Genomic DNA, 25674 nt, shown 5'->3' with positions numbered 1-25674 from the left:
CTCCCCGAGACCCCTCTGCAAGGGTATCTCCAGTGGCCTACAAATGGGCTTTGGGTCTCCTCTCCACACTCCCCGCCCCCATTCACTATTGTAATATTTTTTGTTCTGCTGATGTCTAATACCTGATCCCTTCGACATCTCATAATCACACAGGCTGGTGTGCTTCTTCCATGTGGACTTTGTTGCTTCTGAGCTAGATGGCCACTTGTTTACCTTCAAGCCTTTAAGACCCCAGACACTATATCTTTTGATAGCCGGGCACCATCAGCTTTCTTCGCCACATTTGCTTATGCACCCATTTGTCTTCAGCGATCTCATCATGGAGGTGACCACACAATGAAATGACTTTTTGTTCTTTGATGCCTAATAACTGATCCCTTTGGCACCTCGTGGTCACACAGGCTGGTGTGCTTCTTCCATGTGGACTTTGTTGCTTCTAAGTTAGATGGCCGCTTGTTTACCTACTTTATTATTTTTTCATTTCATTTTCCACAACAGTTTTCAAAGCCTCCTCATCTTTAATGGGAGCCCCAAAAGAGAATGGAAGGGATTTTTTAAAGGGATATTTGAAGATTTTTCAGAATTGCTGAAAAATGTGGGTCTTCAGTTTGAAAATATTGAGCAGAATAAATATAAACGTACCTACATATGGAGTATATTGTGGAACCCAGACATAGAGAGAGAATTTTAAAAGTTAATATGAAAGACATATTTACATGAGTAAGATTCTACTTAGAAAAGGTGCTCTGGTGGCGTAGTGAGTTACACCTTGGCCTGCTAACTGCAAGGTCAGCAGTATGAAACCATCAGTTGCTCCATGGAAGAAAGATGAGATTTTCTATTTCTATAAAGACTTACAATCATGGAAACCCACAGGGGAAGTTTTACTCTGTCCTATTGGGTCATTATGAGTTCACACTGACCCAAGGGCAGTGAGTTTGAGTTTTTGGTTTGTTTTAAGATTATAATGACAGTATGCTCTCATCAGCAAGAGATGCTACCAAAGGACAAGGAATGATATTACCAAACACGCTGAGAGAAACATAATTTAACAACTGAGCTTCTCTATCCAGCCACACTTACTCAAAAGAGGCTTTTCCAACATTCAAAGGGTGAGTAAATGACTCGCCTTTCATAGGCCCTCACTGAAAGCATTAGTAAAGAATATGCACGAGCAAAATGGAAAGCGAAGCTCAGGTAATGTGGGGGCTGTAAGAAGCAACAAATGGCCAGCCATCCAAGCACAGGTGAGGAATAGCATTCTGAACTACAACAATGAGGACAGGGAAGAGGTTGGCCAGTTTGGCATTAAAGCATGCTAAATTTCTTGTGTTAGGAAGAACAAAGACTGAATAAGTCTATGATTATAATTTTATAATGATAAATGACATAAAGATTTTAGGGATAGCCACATAAATTCTATCTATTTATCTTGCAGGTAGAAAAGGAGAGAAACAGACTAGAAAAAATGTTGAACAATAGAAGGCAGGAAAATGGGGTGGGAGTTGAGGGGAGGAGAATGTTAAATAGAATTCACAAAATAAGTAGAAGTAAGTCCAAATATATCAGTAATTTTAAATAAAAATGAATTATCAACTATACCTATGGTAAGCAAGATTTAAAGAAAAATTCCATAGCACGAGTTAGAGAAAAATTCCAATTACATACTGCTTAAAGACAGCTTAAAATCACAGTAAAAGACTGAAACTAAACTGATAAAAAAGCATAAGCCATACAGATACTAATCAGAAGCAAGTTACTACAACAATGTTAATATTAAAAAAGACTTTAAAGCGAAAACCATTAAGAAAGACATTACAAAAAAAAAAGAAAGACATTACAAGATTATAACAAGAATACTCTCCTTTAGAAGACATAGCAATCTTGAGTTTTATACATTTAAAAAATAAAAAATTGATAATAGACAAATCCAGACCCAGGATGGATTTTAACATATTTGTATCAGAAAATAATAGATAAAAAAGTCCAAAGATTACTAAGGATACACAAATTTTGACCAACTTAAGTACTTAGCTTGACCTACAAAATGATATCTAGAACGCTGGAAGCAATATATTGTAAACACACATTCTTTTTCGGTACTTGCTGGCACCTACAAAAATTGATTATGAACACTAAGAAAATTTCAACAAAAATTTAAAAATCAGTATTACATAAATCATATTCATTGAAAACAAAACAATTAAATTTAAAAACAATGATCAAACTATTTTATATTCACTCATTCTAAAATATACCCTAAAGAACCTCATGGATTAGAGAAGAAACTCAAAATGCAAATTATAAATTGCACATGGAACAGTAGAATCACATATTAAAACTTGTGAGCTACCATGAAAGAGAAATAAATGTGCTTTGAGGGAAATTGTAGCAAACATTTTTTTCTAAATTTGAAAATGAAAATAAAAGTTTGTTGTCAGAAAACAAAAGTAAGCTGTCAAGAAAAATTTTAAAAGAACAAAGTAACCATAAATAAGTTATATGAAACTCAACAGGAGAATAAGTCCATTATTATGTTGTTGTTCCTCTTTTTTTGCTTGGAAATAATATGGATTTACCCCTCCTCCATGTACAGGTTATTTTTTTCAGACACGTCCATACCCACATCAATTAGAGTTTGTAGAAAATAAACTTAACACATATCTTGTCAACAATATATTTCTACCATCTTTAAAAACAATCACCTTTTTATTTTTCCTTGTTAGTAGAAGAATAGCTTCAAGTTTTATATTTTGGATAAAATCAAGAAACAATCCATACATCAATTGTATCAATCACATTTGTGCATACGTTGCCATCACCATTTTCAAAGCATTTTCTTTCTACTTGAATCTTTGGCACACAACATCCTTCTCAGGCCACCCCACAGGACTCGGTGTAGAAACCCTAAGTGAAGTGGCTCTTCTTCATATTCACCTGTAGCCCTTGGGCTTAAGGCTGAACTCCCCTGCGATCTGAAGAAACAAATGACTACCACCCCAGGCTGTGCAAATAGTGGTTGTTGGACTTTGGTTTGGATCTCTTGCTTAGAGGTGTTTGTTGAACGGTGGCCCAAGACCACCCACTTTTAGTAATGTTACAGCCCTCCTTGCTTTACTGTGACATGTATTCATCATCGCATGTCTCTGTTTCACTTTAGAGGCCTCATTATCATTTTGTGATCCCCCTGGGGCAAACGGTAATTCTATTGATAGTGCCATGAATTTACCCAATGGTATAGAATGTAACATACTGTCGAGAAAAGGAATTATGTAAGCATCGGCCAATTACTTGTACACATTGAACTCTTAAGTGACTATTTACATTAATAATGGGGCTTAGTGATGGGGCAAAACTTCCAGTAACATTCATTCACAAAGGCAGAACTATAGAGACAGTTCTACCCTATCCTACCAATGAATTTGAAGTAGAGATATGAAGTAAAGCTATGAAATTCTTATGAAGCTAAAAATTTGAAGTAGAGAACTCTGGATAATCTTGACAAGAATGGGAATTCCAGAACATTTCATTGTGCTTGTACAGAGCTTGTACATGAATCAAGAGGAAGTTGTGTGAATGGAACAAGGGAATATGGCATGGTTTAAAATCGGGAAATGTGTGTGACAGTTGTATCCTCTCACCACACTTATTCATTCTGTATGCTGGGCAAATAATCAGAGAAACTGATTTATATGAAGAAGAATACAGCATCGGGATTGGAGGGCTTATTAACAACCTGTGACATGCAGATGACTCAACCTTGCTGGCTGAAATTGAGGAAGACCTGAAGCACTTGCTCAGGAAGCTCAAGGCTTGAAGCCTTCAGGATGGATTACAACTCAATGTAAAGAAGACCAAAATCCTCACAAGTGGACCAATAGGTAACATCATGATGAATGGAGAAAAGGTAGAGTCGTTAAAGATTTTGTCTTGCTTGGATCCACAGTCAATGCTCATGGAAGCAGAGTCAAGAGATCAAAGGACACATTGCATTGTATAAATCTGCTGGACAAAAGCTCTTTAGAGTGTTGAAAAGCATACATGTTACTTTGAGGTCTAAGGTGCACCTGACTCAAGTCATGGTATTTTCAATCAGCACACATGCATGTGAAAGTTGGACATTAAATACGGAAGAGTGATGAAGAATCCCTGCGTTTGAATGGTGATGCTGGGAAGAGCGGTGAAGGTTGCCATGACTGCTGAAAGGACAAATCTATCTGTTGTGGAAGAAGGACGGATGGTGAGACTTCGTCTTATGTACTTTGGACATGTCAAGAGAGACCAGTCCATGGAGAAGGACATCAATTTTCGTAAAGGAGAGGGGCAGTGAAAACAGAGAAAGGCCTTCAAGGGGGTGGACTGACACCAGGATTGCAACAATGGGATCAAGCATAGGAATGATCGTGAGGATGGCCCAGGACTGGGCAGTGTTTCCTTCTGTTGTGCAAAAGGTCACTATGGGTCAGAACCAATGTAACAGCATAACAACAACAAAGTGCCTCTTAGTAAATATGCTTATAATAGAAAATTCAGAAAATAAAAGCACGCCAAAACAATAAATAAATAAAAATAAATTCAGTACCTCTTGCGTTTCTCAAGGAGCCCTGATGGCACAGTGGCTTTATGCTGGGCGATCCGAAAGGTCACCAGTTTCAAACCACCAGCCATTCCTTGGGAGAAGATGAGCCTTTCCACTCCCATGAAGAGGAACAGTATTGGAAAGTCACAGGGGTAGTTGTACCCTATCCTATGGTACAGGGCTACCATGAGTCGGAATTGAGTTTGGTTTGGATTCGAGTTTCTAATAGAATGACTCTTTCCAGCTTTACTCACAACCACCCTTCTCTCTAGGGTCCGTGTCCAAACGGTCGCGCCGTGAAGACCCCCTGGAGGAGTACTACTCCGTATGCAGGAGGTTGCCAAGAGTTGGCCGGGACACAATCGCAACTAACAACAAAAGCAACACTTCTGGAAACAAATTGGAGCAGTTTCCTCAACTTACCTCCTCCCCAACTATACTAGTACTCATCCACCTGCACCACTGAATGAATCTCTGAGTTTTCTCTAGGAGGCCTCACTAGACCCAGCTATTGATTGGGATGCATGTAGGCTTCTATGGCGAGCCTCCGCTACTCCTTGGAGAAGCCCCCTGGCTGGTCTGAATTCCTCTTAGACTTCAGCTGGTAAATCTCCACATGTAAAAGTGAAATGAAAATGTCCAATAATGATAGATGTATTCCATATTTTTATGGTATAATTATATAACCTACCATACAATAGAACATTAGGCAATTACTAAGATTCTCTTTGTAGAATCCTTAATGTCAATGACATAGGAGAAAATACTCATTATAGATTGCTAACACAGCTTTTAAATAGCAATGACTGTGTAATCCCATTATATCTATTGTTTGGAAACTGATTGTGGTAGCAATTGTACAATACTGTTTGACATGATTAAACTATGGAATGATATATGTATCAACTCCCAATTAATAATAAATTAAAAAACAAAATATATCTATAAAAAACAAAACAAAAATATAAGTATATTTGTATGTATGTATGTTTGAGTAGAAAGCTATAGCCCAATAGGTTAATTAACTACTTCTGAGTATTGGGATTGCATATAACTTTAATTTTCTTTTTGATGTTCATATATTTCCATGTTTTCTATAATGAGTATGTATATTTACTGTTTTTAGCGTGTAAAATTGTTATTGTTAAGTAATTTTATCTGTTGTTGAAAAATACACAGCAGAACAGACAATAACTGATGTATAATTTACATATACTAAAATGCATCCATTTAAAGTATATACTTCAATGGGTTTTTGGTAAATGTATACACATATCATGTAACCACCATTTAGCTCAAAATAACATCTATCAGGAAGGTAGGAGAAAGGAAGAGGGGTGCGGAAACCAACCCAGGGACAAGGGAACAGTGAACTAAAATCAATGGAGAGAAGGGTATAGGATGTAGCAGAGAGGAATTACTAAACCCAAACGAAGGCTGAACATGATGGTGGGACAAGATGAAAGTAAAGGAAATAAAGGAAAGAACCAGGAGGCAAAGGACATTTATAGAGGTCTAAATATAGGCATGTACATATGTAAATACATACATAATGAGAGGGGATTAGAACTATGTACTCATATCTATGTGTTAAGAATTAAGGTTGCAGATGGACATTGGGCCTCAACTCAAGTACTCCCTGAACACAAGAACACTTTGTTCTAACAATCCGGAATTCTGCAATGCTCACCTTCCCAATTATCGCTGAAGACAAAATGGGTGCATACGCAAATGTGGTGAAGAAAGCTGATGGTGCCTGGCTATCAAAAGATATAGCATCTGGGGTTTTAAAGGCTTGAAGATAAACAAGCGGCCATTTAGCAGAGAAGAAACAAAGCCCACATGGAAAAAGCACACCAGCCTGTGTGATCATGAGGTGTCGATGGGATCAGGTATCTAAGACCCAGAATAAAATCATACCCAATGTGAATGTGTGGGGGGGGTGAGGCATGGAGTGGAGACCCAATGCCCATCTATAGACAACTGGGGTCACAAGGAAGAGATGAGCCAGTCAGGGTTCAGTATAGCACCGATGAAACAAACAACTTTCTTCTAGTTCTTTGGTGCTTCCTTCCCCCCCACTGTCATGACCTCAATTCTACCTTACAAATTGAATTAGACGAGAGCATGCACACTGCTACAAATAAGAGCCCGCAGGGAATCCAGGATAGATAAACCCCTCAGGGTCAACAAGGAAAGTAGAGATACCAGGAGGATTAGGGGAGGGTCGGGGGGAAAGAGGGGGTATCAATCACAAGGATTAATCTAGAACCCCCTCCCAGGGGGATGAACAATGGAAAAGTGGATGAGGGGTGATGGAGGATGATGTAAGATATGAAAATAATAATCTATAATTTATTAAGGGTTCATGAGGGAGGGTGGGTGGGGGAAGGAGGGAGGGGGAAGAAATGGGGAGCTGATATCATGAGATCAAGTGGGAAGAGAATGCTTTGAAAATGATGATGGCAACATGTGTACAAATGTGCTTGACACATGGGTGAATGTATGGATTGTGATGAGATGTAAGAGCCACCCCCCACCCCCTATCGTGATCCCAATTCTACCTAACAAATCTGGCTAGACCAGAGGATGTACACTGGTACAGATAGGAACTGGAAACACAGGGAATCCAGGATGGATGATCCCTTCTGGACCAGTGGTGAAGAGTGGTGATACTGGGAGGGTGGAGGGTGGGTGGGTTGGAACGGGGGAACCAATTACAAGGATTTACATATAACCTCCTCCCTGGGGGACGGACAACAGAAAAAATGGGTGAAGGGAGACATCGGACAGTGTAAGATATGACAAAATAATAATTTATAAATTATCAAGGGTTCATAAGGGAGGGGGAAGCAGGGAGGGAGGGGGAAAAATGAGGAGCTGATGCCAGGGGCTTAAGTGGAGCGCAAATGTTTTGAGAATGATGAGGGCAATGAATGTACAAATGTGCTTTACACAATTGATGTATTGTGTATGGATTGTGCTAAAAGTTGTATGAGCCCCTAATAAAATGATTAAAAAAATAACATCTATCATCCCTTTCCAGTCAATCCTGCCAGCCCCAGACAATCACTGAATAATTTTCTGTCATGTTATGTAAAAATTTCCTCTTATAATCTGATGTAAATGGAGTCATACAGGATATTCTCTTTTGTGTCTGCTTTCTTTCACATATACTAATACTTTAGAGATTTATTCCATTTATTGAGTGTATCAGTAATTCATTCTTTTATATTATGGAGTATTTTTGTTTATTTAAAATCAACAGATAACCTTTTACTTTGCCCTTATCCCTACTCAACTCATCATACAACTTCACTATCATCATTTTAAAATTAACATTTAATAGTGTTTTCAGTGAAAATTTACACAACAAATTAGGTTCCCATTACTAATTACTGTACAAATTTTTCAGTGACATTAGTTACCTGTTCCACAATGTATCACCAACCTCGTTAATTCCATCCTGGATATTTTGTGTCTCGCTGTCTGGCTTCCCTGTGTCCTCCCTCTTTGATCTGTGCTTTAGATGAACTGTGGACCATCGCTCTCATATAGATGCTTTTGCAAAGGCGTGCAGTACTTACTGGAAATACCCTTTATAAACCAAACTGCTATGTAGCCAAAATAGTTTTGATTCAAGGTTTGTGGTGCTTCCCAAGGCAATAGTCTTGGGGACTCTTCTAGTCTCAACCAGGCCAGTAAGTGTGGCTATAAGACCTGAGTTCTGTTTAGATTTCTCTTCCTTTCTATCTGGATATATCTGCTTTGTTATGTTAATAGCAGATGAAAATGGAATGTTAATGGTAGCTGGGCACCATATATATTTTTTCTGGTCTCAGGGTAGGTGTTTGTTAGTTTTGTAGACTAGGTTTTTCCGAAGTTGTTGATTGTCTTTCTCTATTACTCCAAATTAGAATAAACTGATCATTGTACCTGAGATAGTGACTCACAAATTTTTAAAACCTTAGACATGACTAACTGAATTAGGATATAGAACCTAAATTTGATTAACTATATTATGCCAATTGACTGAGTTATCCCACAAGATTCTGGTCCTAAGGCTTCAAATCCAGCAAAGCAATTCTGTGAGTGTTTGGTAAAGTCTAAGAAGTGTCCATAACTGTTGTCCATGTGTGTGTGTTTCGATTAATATTAATTAATACGGCTACTTCAGCCATAATCCTGTATGTGACATATAAGAATTCTGGATTTCATTGGCCTGTGGCTCCATTTTGCAGGACAGTATCTGTGAGCAAACAGGGACGGTATGAGGTTGAGCTCTGACTTTAGTGGAGGGTATGAGTCGGTGGTCCTCCACACTCTTTGTTTAATGGTCATCTTAGTTATTATTTTCAATGAACTTAAGAAATTATATACTATCGGTGAGATGAGAAAGAAAGCATTTTTGGAATGGCCTGGGGGAAAGCCTGGCTGAGTAGGATTAGTAGGAAGCCAATGCCTACTGGCAACACCTTGCCAAACGCCCTTGGTCATACAGGCACAAATAAGATACAGTCTAAAGGCGGAGAACAGATTATTACATTTGGGTGAAATCTGACTGTACCATGTAACTTCAACCAGAAAACCTTTCCCTGCATGGGTCTGGTAAGAAGGTGGGTGAAGATACTGAAGGATTTGCCTGTGAGTAATTGTGAACAGGACTGAGTATAAAATGAGCCCACAGAGAGGCTGAGGGTGTGAGCTCCTCACTAACAAGAACCAGGAAGGGATTGTCTCCTCTGGCCTCAACATGTGATTTATCTCCTGCCTGACTTTTGGACTTTGGACTGAACAACACCCACCCATGAAACATTTCTTCAAACTTCCATGAGTTCTGTGGGACACTGTAGCGATTTGCATATAAATAAGCACACATGGAATCCAGGAACAGGTGTGGGAATAGTGATTTCTGATAGGGGAAAGGGGGGGTGCAAGGGGGAACCGATCGCAACGATTGACACATAAGCATACACCCCTCTTCAGTGGGAAGAACAACAGGAAACAGGGGAAGGCAGACAGCGGTCGGCATGAGATATGAAAATAAATAATAATTTATAATCTATCAAGGGGTTACGGGGGGGAGGGAGGGAAAATGAGGAGGTGATACCAAGGGTTCAACAGGAAGTAAATGTCTAGAAAAGAATGAAGGCAACATATGTACAAACATGCCTGATGCAATCGATGTATGCATTGCAACAAGAGGTTTAAGAAACCCCAATAAAATGATCTTTTAATAATAATTTTTAAAGTATATAAACCTCAAGGACAGTGACTGCGCCCCCTGGGAAAAGCCCTTAGTGTCTCTGCTGAGGTGGAGTCTTTTTTTTTTCCCCCAGTGGTAGAGTCTTGAGGAGCCCAGGAATTTGAGGCACAAACCTCAAGTCAGGGTGTGCAGGAATTCACAATCCTTACCTTGGCCTGTGCTACCTCTTTGTTACTAAGCACGAAGAGGACATTCTGGGTCTGAAGCCAAGAGATGGGCAGATCAAGGAGGGAGATGTACTTGCGTACCACATTCACAGTCTGAAGCAGGAGCACAGAACATCCTGGTTGGGGGGAAGGAGAGAAGAGTCGAGTTGCTTCGAGGCAGGTTTTCCCCTGAGTACCTACCCTGCCCGCGTGGCTCAAAGTAGTGGCTATGGAATTGCCAGATGACTCCGTGGAACCAAAACTGCTCTTTTCCCATGATTCTGGCAGGTGGGAGGGTGAAAGGACCATAGAAGACCTGACTAGCGATGCCTTACCTTTATGTCCCCCCAGCAAGAGAAGGTTGGCTGTTAGAGGTTTAGATCTGGCTACTTCAAGGTTTAAGGGAAAGGTGATGGAGACGCAAACGTCGTTTGCTATTGCTTTGTCACTAAAGAACTGACAGACTTGCGAACATCTCTAACTTCTCCAAGTCTTGGCTTTCTCAGGGCCCAGCTGCCTTTCCCCTCACTCACCTCAGGTTCATTCTGATTCTTACACAGGGATAGCAATCACCAGTCTTTTGCAAAAGGGGCAGGTCTTACCTTTAGGTAACTTCCCTTCTGAGTGTAGGGTCCTGGGGGAGCGAAAGAAGAACAAGAATGTAAGTGAGTAAAAATCACCTTATTCCTTTGTGGTGAACATTAACAAGAGTCTTGCAAAGAAATGCTGGGGTGGGGGTGGGGTGGGCAGGGGGATGCAGACAGGGGACTTGACAGCACTTCCTAGTAGGCTTTTCTAGGTAGTTTTTTGGGTTGGTTTTTTTTGCATAAATTACTGTGTACACAGAACTGTGGCTACAGCTGAAGAGGCCAGAGTGAACACTTTGTTCAAGGAGACAAAGAGTGGCCAGAGAGGTCAAGGGGAGGAGGACAAAAGAAGTCAAAGCTGCATTAACGAGGGACGGCAGGGTCAAATGCCATAGAAAGGTCCAAGCCTCACAGGGGTTGAAATAAGCCTAAGGGATCCAGCAGCCATAAGGTCTCTGGCGACTGCAGAGAACAATTTCATTGGACTACCGGGAATTGAAGGAAGACCGCCTAGAGCAGTGGTTCTCAACCTTCCTAATGCCGTGACCCTTTAGTACAGTTAATCATGTGGTAGTGACCCCTAGCCATAAAATTATTTTTGTTGCTACTTCATCACTGTATTTTTGCTACTGTTATGAATCGGGTGACCCTTGTGAAAGGGTCATAGGGTCATTTGACCCCCAAAGGGGTTGCGACCCACAGGTTGAGAACCGCTGGTCTAGCGGGAAAGGAGAAGGGAGGGCAGGGGGGAATAAACGGAACACGATCATCTACCATGAATGTATGCAGTTGAGGAGCGGGGGCCCTTGAGGAGGATTTGAAACAATCTGGAGAAAAGGATAGGTCATCACCATAAGGCATTCTCTGCGACTGGGGGTGGTCCAGGCTGAAGAGGGCATGCTGTTAGAACGAGCTCAGGGAGCTCACAAATGGTGATCAGGCCCAAGAAGGCACAAGGGAAGCAGTAGCTCACGAGACAAACCTTGTCCTCTTCCAATTTCTGCTCAGTTGAATAAGAAGCTTGGTCTGGTACTTAAGATGAGCTCAGAGAGGTGGTCATGGGCACCAGATTGGTCCTGAGCACCAAGTGGAATGGAGCTTCATGGCTTGGAAATAAAATTCCAGCCTTTGAGTTGCCTCTTCCAGGACATGTTCCTCCAAGTCGGGTGGCTGCACTGTTGGCAAGTGCTTCCTCTGGTTCTGTGTATGCTTGCCTTGGTTCTCCTGGCAGAGACTCCTGGGAACTTGCACATGAAGCCTAAGCCACCGTGTACCACCACAAGAGAATATAAGAAGGACCAGATGGCATGTGGGAAGGAAAGGATGAACGTACTTTTTATTGCTTTCCTCAAACTTGTTGTGGGGTTGATTTCGACTCATAGCGACTCTTGGAGTTTACAGCTGAGAAACTTCATGTTATCATCTTATTTCTTTAAAACAACCTGGCAGATTAGGTGTGAATATTCTCACATGACAAAACTAAACTGCAAAGAGCTCATGAGATTTCAGTGTCACACAGTTGACTTACTATTGGAGCAGCAGTCAGGTGCCATTCGGAGTGCTAGGAAAGGAGATGGGACATCAAATTCTAGTTCTGCTTTGTGTCTCAGGAGCTCTGTGCTTCTGGGTAAATCACACTTGATTTCTGACTGCACGTTCACCAAGGACTCTAGGAAGTTCTGAGTTTGAAATCTTCACTTCTCCATGGCATTTGCTGACCTGTTCCTAGTTTCCCAGTTGCGGCTCACAGATGGATTTCAGGTGCTAGGTAAAGCTGCCAATCGCTCTGGGAATGATGGGGAATCATTGCATTTCTGCACAGAGTGAGCTGGAAGAAGCCCATTTTCAAATATGAGGAGGGCAGACTTGGATGAGGCTAAGAAAAATGGAAATATCTATGGGAGTCGGAGGAAAGATAAAGAAGATGCTCAGTGAGAGAAGGGGACTTCGGAGGCTGAGGGCCTAGCAGGGGTCAGGAGAGAGTGGATAGAGGGTGAAAGGGGAAGAGTAGAAGGCAGACACGGAGGGAAGGGAGAAAGGAGGGCACAGAAGTAACTAGTACTGTAGGGATGGCAGTAGGGCCATTTCAAAGTAGCACGGACAATACGTTGAATAGATCTTGGGTATATCAATATATATTATGTACATATGTCCTTCTCCAAAGAAAGACTTGAGACAGTGTATAAAATATATACACACAATAGGAGCGAATAAGGGAGAGAAGATGCAAAGAGGGGTAATTAATTTGCAGAACCTTGTGTTGTTGGGTGCCATTAGGTCAATTTCCAACTCATAGCAACACAACGTGACAGAGTGGCACCGTTCTATAGCGCTTGCTTGGCTGTAAGTCTTACGGAAACAGACAGTCAGGTCTTTCTCCTGTAGAGTTGCTGGATGGGTTCTAACCACCAACTTTTGGTTAGCAGCTGAACCCTTAACTGTTGTGCCGCAAGGACTCCTGGTACATATATGTCCTTGAACATCTTGTATTATAAACCAACGACCACACCAAACCACCCCAGCATCAAGTCAATTCTGATTCAGAGACTCTATCTTGGGTTTCTGAGTCTGTAATCCATACAGGAACAGCTAGTCTCATCTTTCTCTCCCAGAGTAGATGGTGGATTTGAACTGCCAACCTTACAGATAGCAGCCTCATGCCTAACCCACAGTGCCACCGGGGCTCGTAATATGTATGACAAGGGGCTGAAAATTTTCCCTAATCCTATTCTATCCCCAAAACAATGAGGGAAATAACATCAATTGACCCATTTGCAGTTTCCATGGAGTGAAAAAGAGTCTGTGTAAGAGATAAACATTCCCACTAATAAGACTTGAAACTAATTTCTCCCAGAGAGCACATATAGCTAACAACAGCTTTAATAATTCAATATACATTTCATGGGGACCAGACAATCAGCAAGAAAGTGTTTTAGAAACCTCATCCCCTAAGCAGTGGACAGACCTTCTGCCACCTTTCACCCAGAGAATCATACCTCATGGCCACATGAAGAGCAATGTGATTGACATGACCACTTACTCCCCTGGCATCGAAAGTCACCACCTGTAGAGAAATACGGGAGTTTCACTCATGCCTGTCTGAACACTTCCTCCGCGGCTGCTGCTACAAATAAAGAAGGACTTGCCGTTGAGAGGGGAAAGAGCCTCAATATCACACTGACTGTCTTCCTTCCCTTCCGCAAGAGGGTGAACTCTGGATTGACTTCTGAGTCATTCACTAGTGAGCGATTCTCGGTTTGGCGGGCTGTTCAGGGACAGTGTGTTCTTGTTCCAGAGGGGCAGAGTGTGATTCAGCCATGTTACAAACCTGGGTGGAGAATATCTTTGTTGCTAATCTCCTTCGCCACTAGCACATGCAGTTTTCCTGGATGGCTGCTACATGAACTTGGTTCTCATACATGTGCCTGATTTATTCGGTCTCTTTCACAAGCCATACAGTGGGTGCAAAGGCTTCGAGACACAATGACCTCATGTCCCTGGAGTTGAGATCATGGGAAAAGTGTGTTCACTGCTTCTGTTTCCATTTTCTCAGACATATTAGTATTTGTTTGTTAACTCCCAGCCCAGCCTAGATCCCAACATTTCCTTTCTGTACAGATGAATTAAAAAAATCAAAGGGCAGTTTGAATAGTAAAAATGATGATGCTAGTAATCATTGTACTCAAGAAAACGTGCAGCAGTGGTTGGTCAGGGGTGATGGGAAGAGGCAAGCTGACCCTAGGGAAGAAGGGTGATCAGGAAAGGACCTGGGGGTGGGACTAAAATAGGCTAGGCTAGGAAGACAGTCACTGGTCGCCTTTCTGTCTTCAATCACAGCACGTGCTAACTTCATGTAGAGAAAACTGTGCAGCGACGGAGTTCATGCCTACTCCTAGACACCCTGGAGGACACAGCGACCTGGCTCCTTAGACGAGGGTTTCCCAAAGTGGGCAAGACCACCCTCTGGGGGGAGGGCTGCAAAGTCAGAGACCTACACTTTATCCCAGGCTATAGAACTAAAGGTTTTAATTGCCAGGGGGCACTGAGTAACGTTTTTGTTGTTGAAAAGGTCAAATAAATTGGGAACTTATACTGTTCATCTTTACAGGCGCTAGAGCTTCCTCTTTTTCCATGAGCAGCACGTGGGAGTGAACTGCTGACTGCAGGCTTGCTGCCCACATGCTCCTTTCACTGCTCCCATGGGCACCTCTGCACAACCAACAGGGTTGCTGTTGAGTCAGCATCGACTCAATGGCAGTGAGGTTTATTGTTGTTTTTGGTTCCAACTCATGGTGAGCCCCATGTATTAGAAAGAAGAACTTCTCTGTTGGGTTTTCTTGGCTATAGTCTCTACACAGGCTGATCGCCAGGCCTTTCTTCCATGGTGTCACCAATAGAAGCTGTGTTTAGGCATTCCCACTTAGAATGTTGGCCCCAGGAGGCAGCAAGCCCATAATGACTATATTGAATTTAAGGATAAAGGGAATAAAATGTTATGGAAGACCAATTTCAACCTAAGATGAAATAAAAAGGATATGAAAATAGTTCTGAGAATTTAGGCATTAAAAAAATATATTTCCTAGCTCCGTTCACAGTAAGGCCTAGAAAAGTTGACTGATCTAAGAGCAATGAGGATCTTTAGTACTCACAATATGACCATAAAAAAATAATTTCTGTTTTGTATCACTATGTGGAGACAGATATTTCAGTGTGCCCAACTTTTCCCCTTCCCACATGTACAGTGCAACCTTGAAAACCATGACCTTATGTTCATTGAACTGTGCAATAGACATGCCTTCCTACTGTTCAGCATTTTACATGTCTGTACATAGGAGTTTTTATCACCATGGTGAGAGAAAGGAAGAAATGGGCACTAGTTAAGTCCAATTCTGCAAATAAACCTGGCTTAACTTTGATAGACAATATATATACAAATACAAATATATATAATTTTTCACTAGAAGAAACCACAGCTGCTTGGAGAAATGGCTGACTCCAAAATGAGATAAGAAATATTCAAGGATCTACAATATAACCTCCTCCCTGGGGGAATGGACAACAGGAAAGTGGGTGAAGGGAGACATTGGACAGTGTAAGACATGACAAAATAATAATTTATAAATTATCAAGGGTTCATGAGGGAGGGAGAGCAGGGAGGGAGGGGAAAAATGAGGAGCTGATACCAAGGGCTCAAGTAGAAAATAAATGTTTTGAGAATGATGATGGCAACAAATGTACAAATATGCTTGACACAATGGATGTATGTATAGATTGTGGTAAGAGTTGTACGAGATCTCTATAAAATGATTTAAAAAAAAGAAGAACCTTTGACATCTTCTCATGCCTGATAATAGGAAGGAGACTATAAAAATTTACTATAGTAATGTCACAATTACTTAGGAGCCAGCTGTAAAAGGTATCTTCTGGTCAATTATGAAACAACTTGAGTATTCATAAGAATAATAAATGCAGCTGATGAAATATCTCAAACATTGTTGAAATACTACGAAACACCAATAGCAACATAATTTCCTAGCCCTCGTAACTCATCACTGTGAAGGATGACAGAGAATGAAGTCGTCCTTTTGGAAGAATCAGACATTTACTCTTCCTAATACAAACTGCCAACAGCTTGGATTAGTTTAAGGGGAAGTTTCACCTTCTACAATGAGCCTGCTGGCATAGTGGTCAGCAGTTTGAAACCACAGTTGCTCCAGGGAGAAAGATGAGGCGCTTTACCCCTGCAGAGTTGCAGCCTCAAAAACGCATGGAGGCAGTTCGATCCTGGCCTAGAGGGTACTGCTGAGTCAGCGCTAACCCTATGGCAGTTGAGTGTGGCGTTTGGTTCTTGGTTCTCCTTAAGGATAATAGTCCAGCTGATAGACGATGACAGAATTGCTATAACTCTAATGAATTAATGGATTCACCAAAGACTGCTAACATTACAAGAAGACAGAAGGCAAAACACCACAAGCTTGTCAAGAAAAAAATATCAAACAAGTAAATTGCAAGATGGTGAGGGAAAAAAAAAGCTGTGTGCTTGTGTGTTTGGCTGGGAGTGGGGGTAAACAGCGCTATCAACTAATTCTGATAGAAACAAACTGAAGAAAAAGAAAAAAGTCAAACATGTATTATGTAAGAACTGGAAATATGAACTGATTACAAGGATCCACATGTGACCTCCTCCCTGGGAGAGGGACGGCAGAGAAGGGGGGGAAGGGAGACTCTGGATAGGGCAAGATATGACAAAATAACGATGTATAAATTACCAAGGGCACATGAGGGAGGGGAGAGCGGGGAGGGAGGGGAAAAAAAAAGAGGACCTGATGCAAAGGGCTTAAGTGGAGAGCAAATGCTTTGAGAATGATTGGGGCAGGGAATGTGCAGATGTGCTTTATACAATTGATGTATGTATATGTATGGATTGTGATAAGAGTTGTATGAGTCCCTAATAAAATGTTAAAAAAAGAACTGGAACTATGAAACACTGATTATATTAATAAGTTATTAATTTTCTTCGAGATTACAATGTTATAGTTATGTAAAAAGTAAATACTTAAGAAGTATTCACTAATATATATAAATATGAAATATGATGCTTGGGAGTTGTTTCAAAATAATATAAGCAGTAAACAAGCTACACATGTGTTTAGATGAAAATAAGTTAAGCATTATTAAGGCTGAGCAACTGGGACCCAAAGGTTCATTGTATTATTCTCTCTTATTTTGCATATGTTCAAATGCTCCATAAAGTATTTTTAAGAAGGTTAAAGCCTTATCCCCTTTGGATTTTACTCATCTATGCCTAAGGTAGAAGAGTGGGAGACTCTGTCTCCTCTTATCTCTGACACTAATTCATTACATCACCCGGAGTAGGTCACAGAACTTTACTATTAGAAATTATTCCAGTTTTCGGTGTCTTGGTTTCTTCACCAGAGAGATCAGGATAGTAATACCTGCCTTACTACCTGCGTTGCTTTGCTCACTAGATTGAGGTGAAGATAAAATGAAAGTGTTTAAAAACAGTAAAACATTAAATACTAAAATGTCTCAACTCAAAGTTTATTGCCATTCAGGTAAACGCATGATAGTTGGGGCAGGTAGCAACTGTGGCTAGTTTATCACTAAAAGGAATGTTCTAGATTATTCCCTTGTATAATCGATCTAGCACCAGAGCCCGTTCACTCAGAAGGAGGGATAAGAATCAGGATCAGCAAAATGCCGGTATCTGTGAGGTAAAGCTCTAACATACCTCCCCTCTGATGTCACCATTTTAACACTTGCTGAAGGAACCCTGGTGGCTTAGTGGGTTACACCTTGGGCTGCTAATCAACCAGCCAGCAGTTCAAAACCATCAGCTTCTCCAAAGAAGGAAGATGAGGCTTTCTAGTCTCGTAACATTTTTCAGTCTTAGAAACCCCAAAGGGCAGTTCTACTCAGCCCTATAGGGTACTTATCAGTGAGAATAAATTCAATGGCAGTGAGAGCGCTTGCTGTTCCCCACACAGTATCCTCTATTTCTCTGCTTGGCTCCATTCATTCATTACAATGGACACACTGATCTCACATGACGGTTGCTATGGGGTTTATTAGGGAAAGAACATGGTCAGGGGCCCTCGTGTTGTAGTAACACATTAGGCTGCTAACTGCAAGTTCAGCAGTCTGAAACCACCAGCCATTCCACAGTAGAAAGATGGGGCTTTCTATTCCCATAAAGAATTAGAGTCTCAGAAACCCACAAAGGCAGTTGTACCCTGTCCTATATGGTCGCTGTGAACCATTACTGACTAGGTGGGAGTGAGTTTTTTGAATAGGCTACAACTAAGATCAGGACCAACTTTGTCAAGCTCCCAACCAAGAGAGTTTGCAGTTTTCTTGTTTAATTACAACTCAGTTTATGTATTTGTTATTTTGCTCTGCCCTCTGGTCCTTGTCTTGGCCCCTGGGCCTTGCGTCTACTGCTACACCTTCCAAGGCCATTGCCCTATTTGGGCAAATGTTATGAAGCTCTTTTGGCTCTGTTGACAAGTGCCCAGAGGCACTGTGAACTAACTGCCAGCCAGATCCCCTTGGAAACCACTCTTTTCTTTTTAATCATTTTATTGGGGCTCATACAACTCTTATCACAATCCATCCATCCATCCATTGTGACAAGCATATTTGTACATTTGTTGCCATCATCATTCTCAAAACATTTGCTTTCTTCTGTTGTCCACCCCCCAGGGAGGGTGTTATATGTGTGATCGGTTCCACCTTTCTACCCTACCTTCTCTCCAACCTCCTGGTATCGCCACTCTCACCACTGGTCCTGAAGTGATCACTTCCTGGATTCCCTGTGTTTGCAGTTCCTATCTGTACTAGTGTACATCCTCTGGTCTAGCCAGATTTGTAAGATAGAATTGCCATCATGATAGGGGGAAGGAAGCATTTAAGAACTAGAGGAGTTTTATGTTTCATTGTTGCTACACTGCACCCTGACTGGCTTGTCTCCTCCCTATGATCCTTCTGTAAAGGGATGTCCATTTGCCCACTTCCCCTCATTCACAATCATATGACTTTTTGTTCTTTGATGCCTGATACGTGATCCCTTCGACACCTCATGATCTCCCAGGCTGGTGTGCGTCCTCCATGTGGGCAGAAGCCACTCTTGATTGAACCTTGTTCTCTGAGTCACACTGAAACTAAGACTTGTCCCTGGTTAGGATTAGTTCCATAAAATCATTTCATTAGTTCAGACCTTACTTAAAAGGCTGATGGGTAGATCAGTTCTTTGAGCAAGCTGATCTCTGTGTAACACACGTGGCATCCTTTGAGATGCAAGCTTGCTGAGGTAAATTTTTCCACTTAATGTGGACAATACTGAATCACGTGAGGTCCCAACTCCAGCAGCTGTTGCATCAATGGTAACTTGCACTTTTCTTCCACTGGTTTCTGGGTTTCAGCCAGTTTGTTCACGCTTCAAGAATGATGTTCTTTCCTCTCCTGACTCATGTTTGAGGTCTTCTCCACCTTTCTTAAAACACTTGATCCAGCCCCCAGCTGTTGTTTTATGTAGGGACAGCATTCCTGTAAACTTGCTGCAAAGTTTCAATTACTTGGGAAGATGTCCATTTTAAGTTTTGTTATAAATTTAATATTAGCCTGAGTCTCCAAATTGTTTTTTTTCCATGGTACAAAGAGTATCCTTTTGCTTGAAGGTACCTTAGTAGGACTAAAACAAGTATACTAATAAAGAACCTATCTGCAGCCATCCACCGATTACAGAGGCATGTTTGAATATACTCTGGAATAAATACATGCATGAACCCTAGTGGCAATACTTTTTGACTTACTCTTATGTATATGCAAACTCTTTATGAATGCAAGGCACAGCCCAGGTAACAGGACTACAAAGTGATTAATGCCCTCTGGTTACTCATTCTACTGGGTGTTTCTACACACTTTATTTGCAGTAAATTGACCAGTCCCTGCAAGTGTGCAAAATAGACCAATCACACGGCAGTCTGTGACCCACAATTCTTTTTGTCAGAATTAGAATCACAAAGTCAGAAAAGCAATATACACAGAAACTCAGTGTATTGGAACAAGGGGATTCAAGGCCACATGTTGTCAGCTCTATCACTGAAATTCTCAAAGTCTGTTTCTTTCTTAATCTACATCTATTCATAGTCCCCTCTCTTTTTTGGTACCCTGGTGGCACTGTCAAGTAAGGGATGAACTGCTAACTACAAGGTTGATGGTTCAAACCCACCTGCTGCTCTGCAGAAGAAAGTTGAGGCTATCTGATCCTGTAAAGATTTAGTCTCAGAAACTCTTTATAAGGTGGCTCTGAGCTGGAATGGACTTGATGGTAGTGGACTTGTTTTTCTTTTTTGTTGGATTAAGGGGTGAGCTGGATTCTGCTCAGCTCCTCGGACTGCAGACTTGTACATGATAAAAGTGGGGTCTGTAATTCTTCACAGAATTACATATATTTTTTTCCTTTAAGTTGAAAAAATCTGTTCAAAGGAAATCTAATCTAATGAGGCTGGTTTCTCTAAGATAGTGGCTCTCAACTGAAGGTGATTTTGCCCCAGAGAACATTTATCAATGTTTACAGAATTTTTATTTTGATGACTGGTGTGGTGTGTGTGTACACATGCCACACTGGCATCTAATGGGTAGGTAACAGATTGATCTCGCCCAAAATGTCAGTAGAACCACCATTGAGAAATCCTGTTTTGAGGGAGCAGGGAATAGAAGTGTTTGGCTTTATTGCTGTAGTCCTAGTTCACAGAATATAGTGGATATCATATAGTAAATATTCATATATAATAGTTGAATAATAGGCTGAAGTAGGGGTTAGCCTGCCCAGAGAAGACACTACCAAGCTTCTGGGCAGCTTTTTACAGAGGTACATTTTTCTTTTTTTTTTTTCAGAGGTACATTTTTCAAAGCACCTTCTTCCCATGTAGGAACTATTATTTTCCTTTGGCCAAGCTCTGCACTTCTCCTATTCTGGCTACGGTTCTGTATTGGCGCTTTCCCTTTTCTCATCATGCATTTGGCATTTAGGTCTGAAGGAGGAACCTAGGGCCCTCCTCAGAATCCTGAACTACACACGGGATTCTGCCACCTAGTGACTTCTCACCTGCTTTGTATCAATCAATCTCTAATCCCAGGCCTCAGGGGCTGTGTGAAAGTACAGATCAGTGAGTCATTTACCTGCAGGCTATCTTACAGAGAACTCAAAATAAACCCACCTTTAAATTGTTGCCCTTTAGCCTTTTACTTAGATCAATACAGCCGGTGCTGGCCACACGGCATGTTCCTAGACTTTCTTGGGGCACGGCAGCACAGGTGAGTGATTATTCCCACACTACCATGATAACGCGAGCGCTTCCTGATGAAGAGCAAGGTGTGTCAAAAGTAAATTGTTAACAAAGGTGTCTTAAAATGATTTCCCTGTTTACAGAAATTAGTTAATTCAAGGTTATCCTGATGATAAAGGTCATCTGATGCTCTTGAATGAACTTAAGCAGCTCAGCACACAGGAAACATCTCCACCCAGGGAAAGTGACAGTAGATAGTTGCAGCAGTTTTGTGACAAGCACTGTCTTGGGGCCCTGCTCTAGTAAAGAGGGATGTGGTGCAATCCTTGCCCGCATGGAGCTTGTATTACAGGTTGGAAGACAAAGGCTTTAAATGATACAGAGCAACATGTGCCATGTTATCAGTGCAGACCGGAACTACTGCAGGAATTCCAACCAGGGCTGATAGAGTCAGGGAAGGCTTCTTGGAGAAGGGCCACAAATCACTTTTCTGGGACACAAACTTGGGAGAGTCTCCTGATGGCCTGCCAAAATGTCTCTGTACCTCAGGATGTTCAGATCACACAAAGCTTAATATGTTTCTAGGCTAGGAGGATTTGTATTCAAAAAATCATTTTATTGGGGGGCTCTTAAAGCTCAGAACATTCCTTACATCAATTATTTCAGTCATATTTGTACATATGTTGCCATCATCATTTTTCTAAACATTTACTTTCTACTTGAGCCCTTGATATCAGCTTCTCTTTTTTCCCCCCTTCCACCTTCGTGACCCCTTGATAACTTAAAAATTATTATTGTTTTCATGTCTTACACTGACGGTCGTCTCCCTTCACCCACGTTTCTGTTGTTTATCCCTCTGGGGTGGATTATGCATCAATTATTTTGATCAGTTCCCTCTTTCTCCCCTCCTCTCACCTTCTCACTACCCTCCTGGTATCACTATTCTCAATTCTGTTCCCAAGGGGTTTATCTTACCTGGATCCCAGGATCCTGAGTCCTAATCTGTACCAGTGTACATGCTCCTGTCTAGTCAAAACTGAAGGGCAGGTGTGGGGTCATGATAGTGGGGGGTGAAGAAGCCTCAAAGAACCAGAGGAATATTGTTTGTTTCATTGGTGCTATACTGTACCTTGGTTGACTCATCCGTTCCTTGTGACCCTTTTGTGAGGTGATGTCCACAGATGGGTTTGAGGTCTCTGCTCTGCCCCTCATTCTCAACAATATGTTTGTTTGTTTATTCTGGGTCTCCTGGTATCTGTTACCTGATTCCATTGACACCTCATGATAGCAGAGACTGGTGTGCTTCTTCCAGGTGGACTTGTTGCTTCTCTGCTTGATACCTACTTGTTTATCTTCAAGCCTTTAAAACCCCAGACGCTGTATCTTTTGATAGCTGGGCAACATCAGCTTTCCTCACCACATTTTCATATGCACTCTTTATGTCTTTAGCGATCATGTTGGGAGGGTGAGCATCACAGAATGCCAGGTTGTTAGTAAAAAGTGTTCTTGCATTGAAGGAGGGCTTTATCAGAGACCCAAAGTCCATCCACTCCCTCAGTGTATTACCATATAAACATATGTCCCTAAGCCAATGACACTATTTAAAAAAATCTTTCTGAGCCATAGAGTCTTCTTTGTGTTTTATCGGTTTATTAGGGGCTCATACAACTCTTATCACACTCCATACATACATCGATTTGGTAAAGCACATTTGTACACTCACTGCCCTCATCATTCTCAAAACATTTGCTCTCCACCTAAGCCCCTGGCATCAGCTCCTCATTTTTTACCCTCCCTCCCCCCTCTTCCCTCCCTCATGAACCCTTGATAATTTATAAATTATTTTGTCATATCTTTCCCTATCCGATGTCTCTCTTCACCCACATTTCTGCTGTCCATCCCCCAAGGAGAAGGTTATATGTAGATACTTGTAATCGGTTCCCCCTTTCCAACCTACCCTCTCTCCACCCTCCCAGTATCGCCACTCACACCACTGGTCCTGAAGGGATCATCCACCCTTGATTCCCTGTGTTTCCAGTTCCTATCTGTACCAGTGTACATCCTCTGATCTAGCCAGATTTGTAAGGTAGAATTGGGATGATGATAGTGGAGGAGTGGGGAAGCATTTAGGAACTAGAGGAAAGTTGTATGTTTCATCGTTGCTACATCGCACCCTGAATGGCTTGGCTCCACCCCGAGACTCTCCTGTAAGGGGATATTCCAGGGGCCTACTAATGGGCTTTGGGTCTCCATTCTGCTCTCTCCCCATCATTCACAATGATATGATTTTTTGTTCTGATGATGCCTAATACCTGATCCCTTTGACACCTCATGATTACACAGGCTGGTATGCTTCTTCCATGTCTTGTTATTAAAATCTACAATACTCTGCTAGCTTCCAAAAAGAAAAAAAAAAATAATTGCTCACTGAGGAGGTGGGCAAAAGACCCGAACAGAAGTTTCATGGGCAGAAATATGAATGGCCAACAAACATATGAGAAAATGTTCCCAATCTTTAGCCATAGAGAAATGCAAATTAAAACACAAGTGAGGTACCACCTGACACCCTCAAAGATAGCCGAATTAAAAAAAATCAGAAAGCAACAAGTGTTGGAGGGGCAGTAGGGAGACAGGAACTCTCATGCACTGCTGGTGGGCCTGTAAGTATGTACAGCCACTATGGAAATCGACCTGGCGATATCTGAAACAGATGGAAATCAAGTTATCATATGACCCAGCAATCCCCCCCTACTGGGCAAATACCCAGAAGAGGCAAGAAACAAACAAATCTTTGCTCCAATATTCATTGCGGCACAGTTCACAATTGCAAGGAGTTGGAAACAACCCAAATTTCCATCAACTGACGAATGGATTAAAAAGCTGTGTACATATATATAATGGAGTACTACTCATCGCTAAAAAACAGTGATGAACCTATGAAGCACATCACTGCATGGGAAGAACTGGAGGAAATCATGCTAAGTGAAGTAAGCCAAGCACAAAAGGACAAGTACAACGAGTCTGTTGAGGTAAGCTTTAAAAAAAAATGCAAAAGAGGCATGGGGAGAGGCATGGGGGGAAAAAGCTACTGCATACAAACATTCCTTGGGTGAGGACCAGGTAGTATGGCAGGGACCAGACCAAATCCAGGGATACATACGGTAGCCAACTAAAAAGGAGAGGGGGAAAAGAAAAAAAAAAAAAAAGAAAGAAATGGGTAGCGGGAGCACAGGGGACTAATCCATTCAAAGGGAGGGTATTGTTTATATTTCCACAGGGAAAGAGGGACCAGACTTCAACCCAGTGCTCCAAGATGTGAATGCAACATTCCGGCGAGGAGTAGGGAACCAGTGGAGAGTTCTGAGGGGCTGGCCCCAATCCCAAATACTACGTGGACACCTGCCCCTCCCCCAGAAGAATGTATTTCAAAGGACAGCACTGAATATGTTGATCAGAACACAAGGGAGCAGATGAAGGGGGAGGAGGAGAGAGTGGAGCACATTCTGGCCCACCAGGCCTTGAGGATGATGTTCCAAATTAGAGCAGCCAGCACACAGGGAGGATCACATGCCAGTCCCACTATGAAACATGACGTCCCTCACTGACCCAAAGGCCTACAGGGGACAACATCCGAGACACAGTGTGGGAATTGCACCCAATCTGATCCCTCCACACCGAGGCAAAACGCTAAGGGGGTGCAACAGAACAGCAAGGGAACAGAACGGCGAGGTCCCCAGGGAATGCTGAAGGTGGACTCTGGGGCAAGGGCTTGGTGCCCCAACAGAATGGACTGGAAAACACTCCTAAAGGCCAACAAACAGTCCTTGAATTAACTACAAGCTTTTCTTTCTTGTTTTGTTTTGTGTCATTTGTTTATTGTTTTGTTGTATATTGTTGCTTGGTTTTGCTCTGTCTTGTTTTTGTGCATGTTATTATCTCCGCAGGTCTGTCTAAATGAGACAGGCTGGATGAACAATCTGGAGGAGAAAACAACGGGACCGACAGTTTGAGGGGAACATGGGAGAGAGAGAGGTGGAGGGAAAGGTAGTGGTGTTAACAAACCCAGGGACAAGGGAACAACAAGTGATCCAAACTGGTGATGAGAGGGGTGTAGGAAGCCTGGTAGGGCGTGATCAAGGGTAATGTAACCAGGATGAATTACTAAAACCCAAATGAAGACTGAGCATGATAGTGGGACAAGAGGAAAGTAAAAGGAAATAGAGGAAAGAACTAAGAGGCAAAGAGCATTTATAGAGGTCTAAATAAAGGTATGTGCATATGTAAA

General features: G+C 41.8%; 1 protein-coding gene across 3 annotated transcripts in view; it reads right to left on the bottom strand.

Annotated features, from left to right (window-relative positions):
• Positions 1 to 25674, bottom strand: part of PIGL (phosphatidylinositol glycan anchor biosynthesis class L) — a 102945-nt gene that overhangs the window by 8164 nt on the left and 69107 nt on the right. For 2 of the 3 annotated variants that reach the window (XM_075561036.1, XM_075561037.1), the window contains 3 exons: positions 13575 to 13642; positions 10594 to 10625; positions 9995 to 10128 (listed from right to left, as the gene is read on the bottom strand). The exons of the other annotated variant lie outside the window; for it this stretch is intronic. In XM_075561036.1, coding sequence (XP_075417151.1) covers positions 9995 to 10128; positions 10594 to 10625; positions 13575 to 13642 — 234 coding nt within the window. The remainder of the gene's footprint in view (positions 1 to 9994; positions 10129 to 10593; positions 10626 to 13574; positions 13643 to 25674) is intronic. 3 annotated transcript variants of the gene reach the window in all.

The sequence above is a fragment of the Tenrec ecaudatus genome, chromosome 10 (genome assembly GCF_050624435.1).
Source record: "Tenrec ecaudatus isolate mTenEca1 chromosome 10, mTenEca1.hap1, whole genome shotgun sequence".
Taxonomy (NCBI): Eukaryota; Metazoa; Chordata; class Mammalia; order Afrosoricida; family Tenrecidae; genus Tenrec; species Tenrec ecaudatus.
This window is presented reverse-complemented; position numbering and strand designations above follow the sequence as displayed.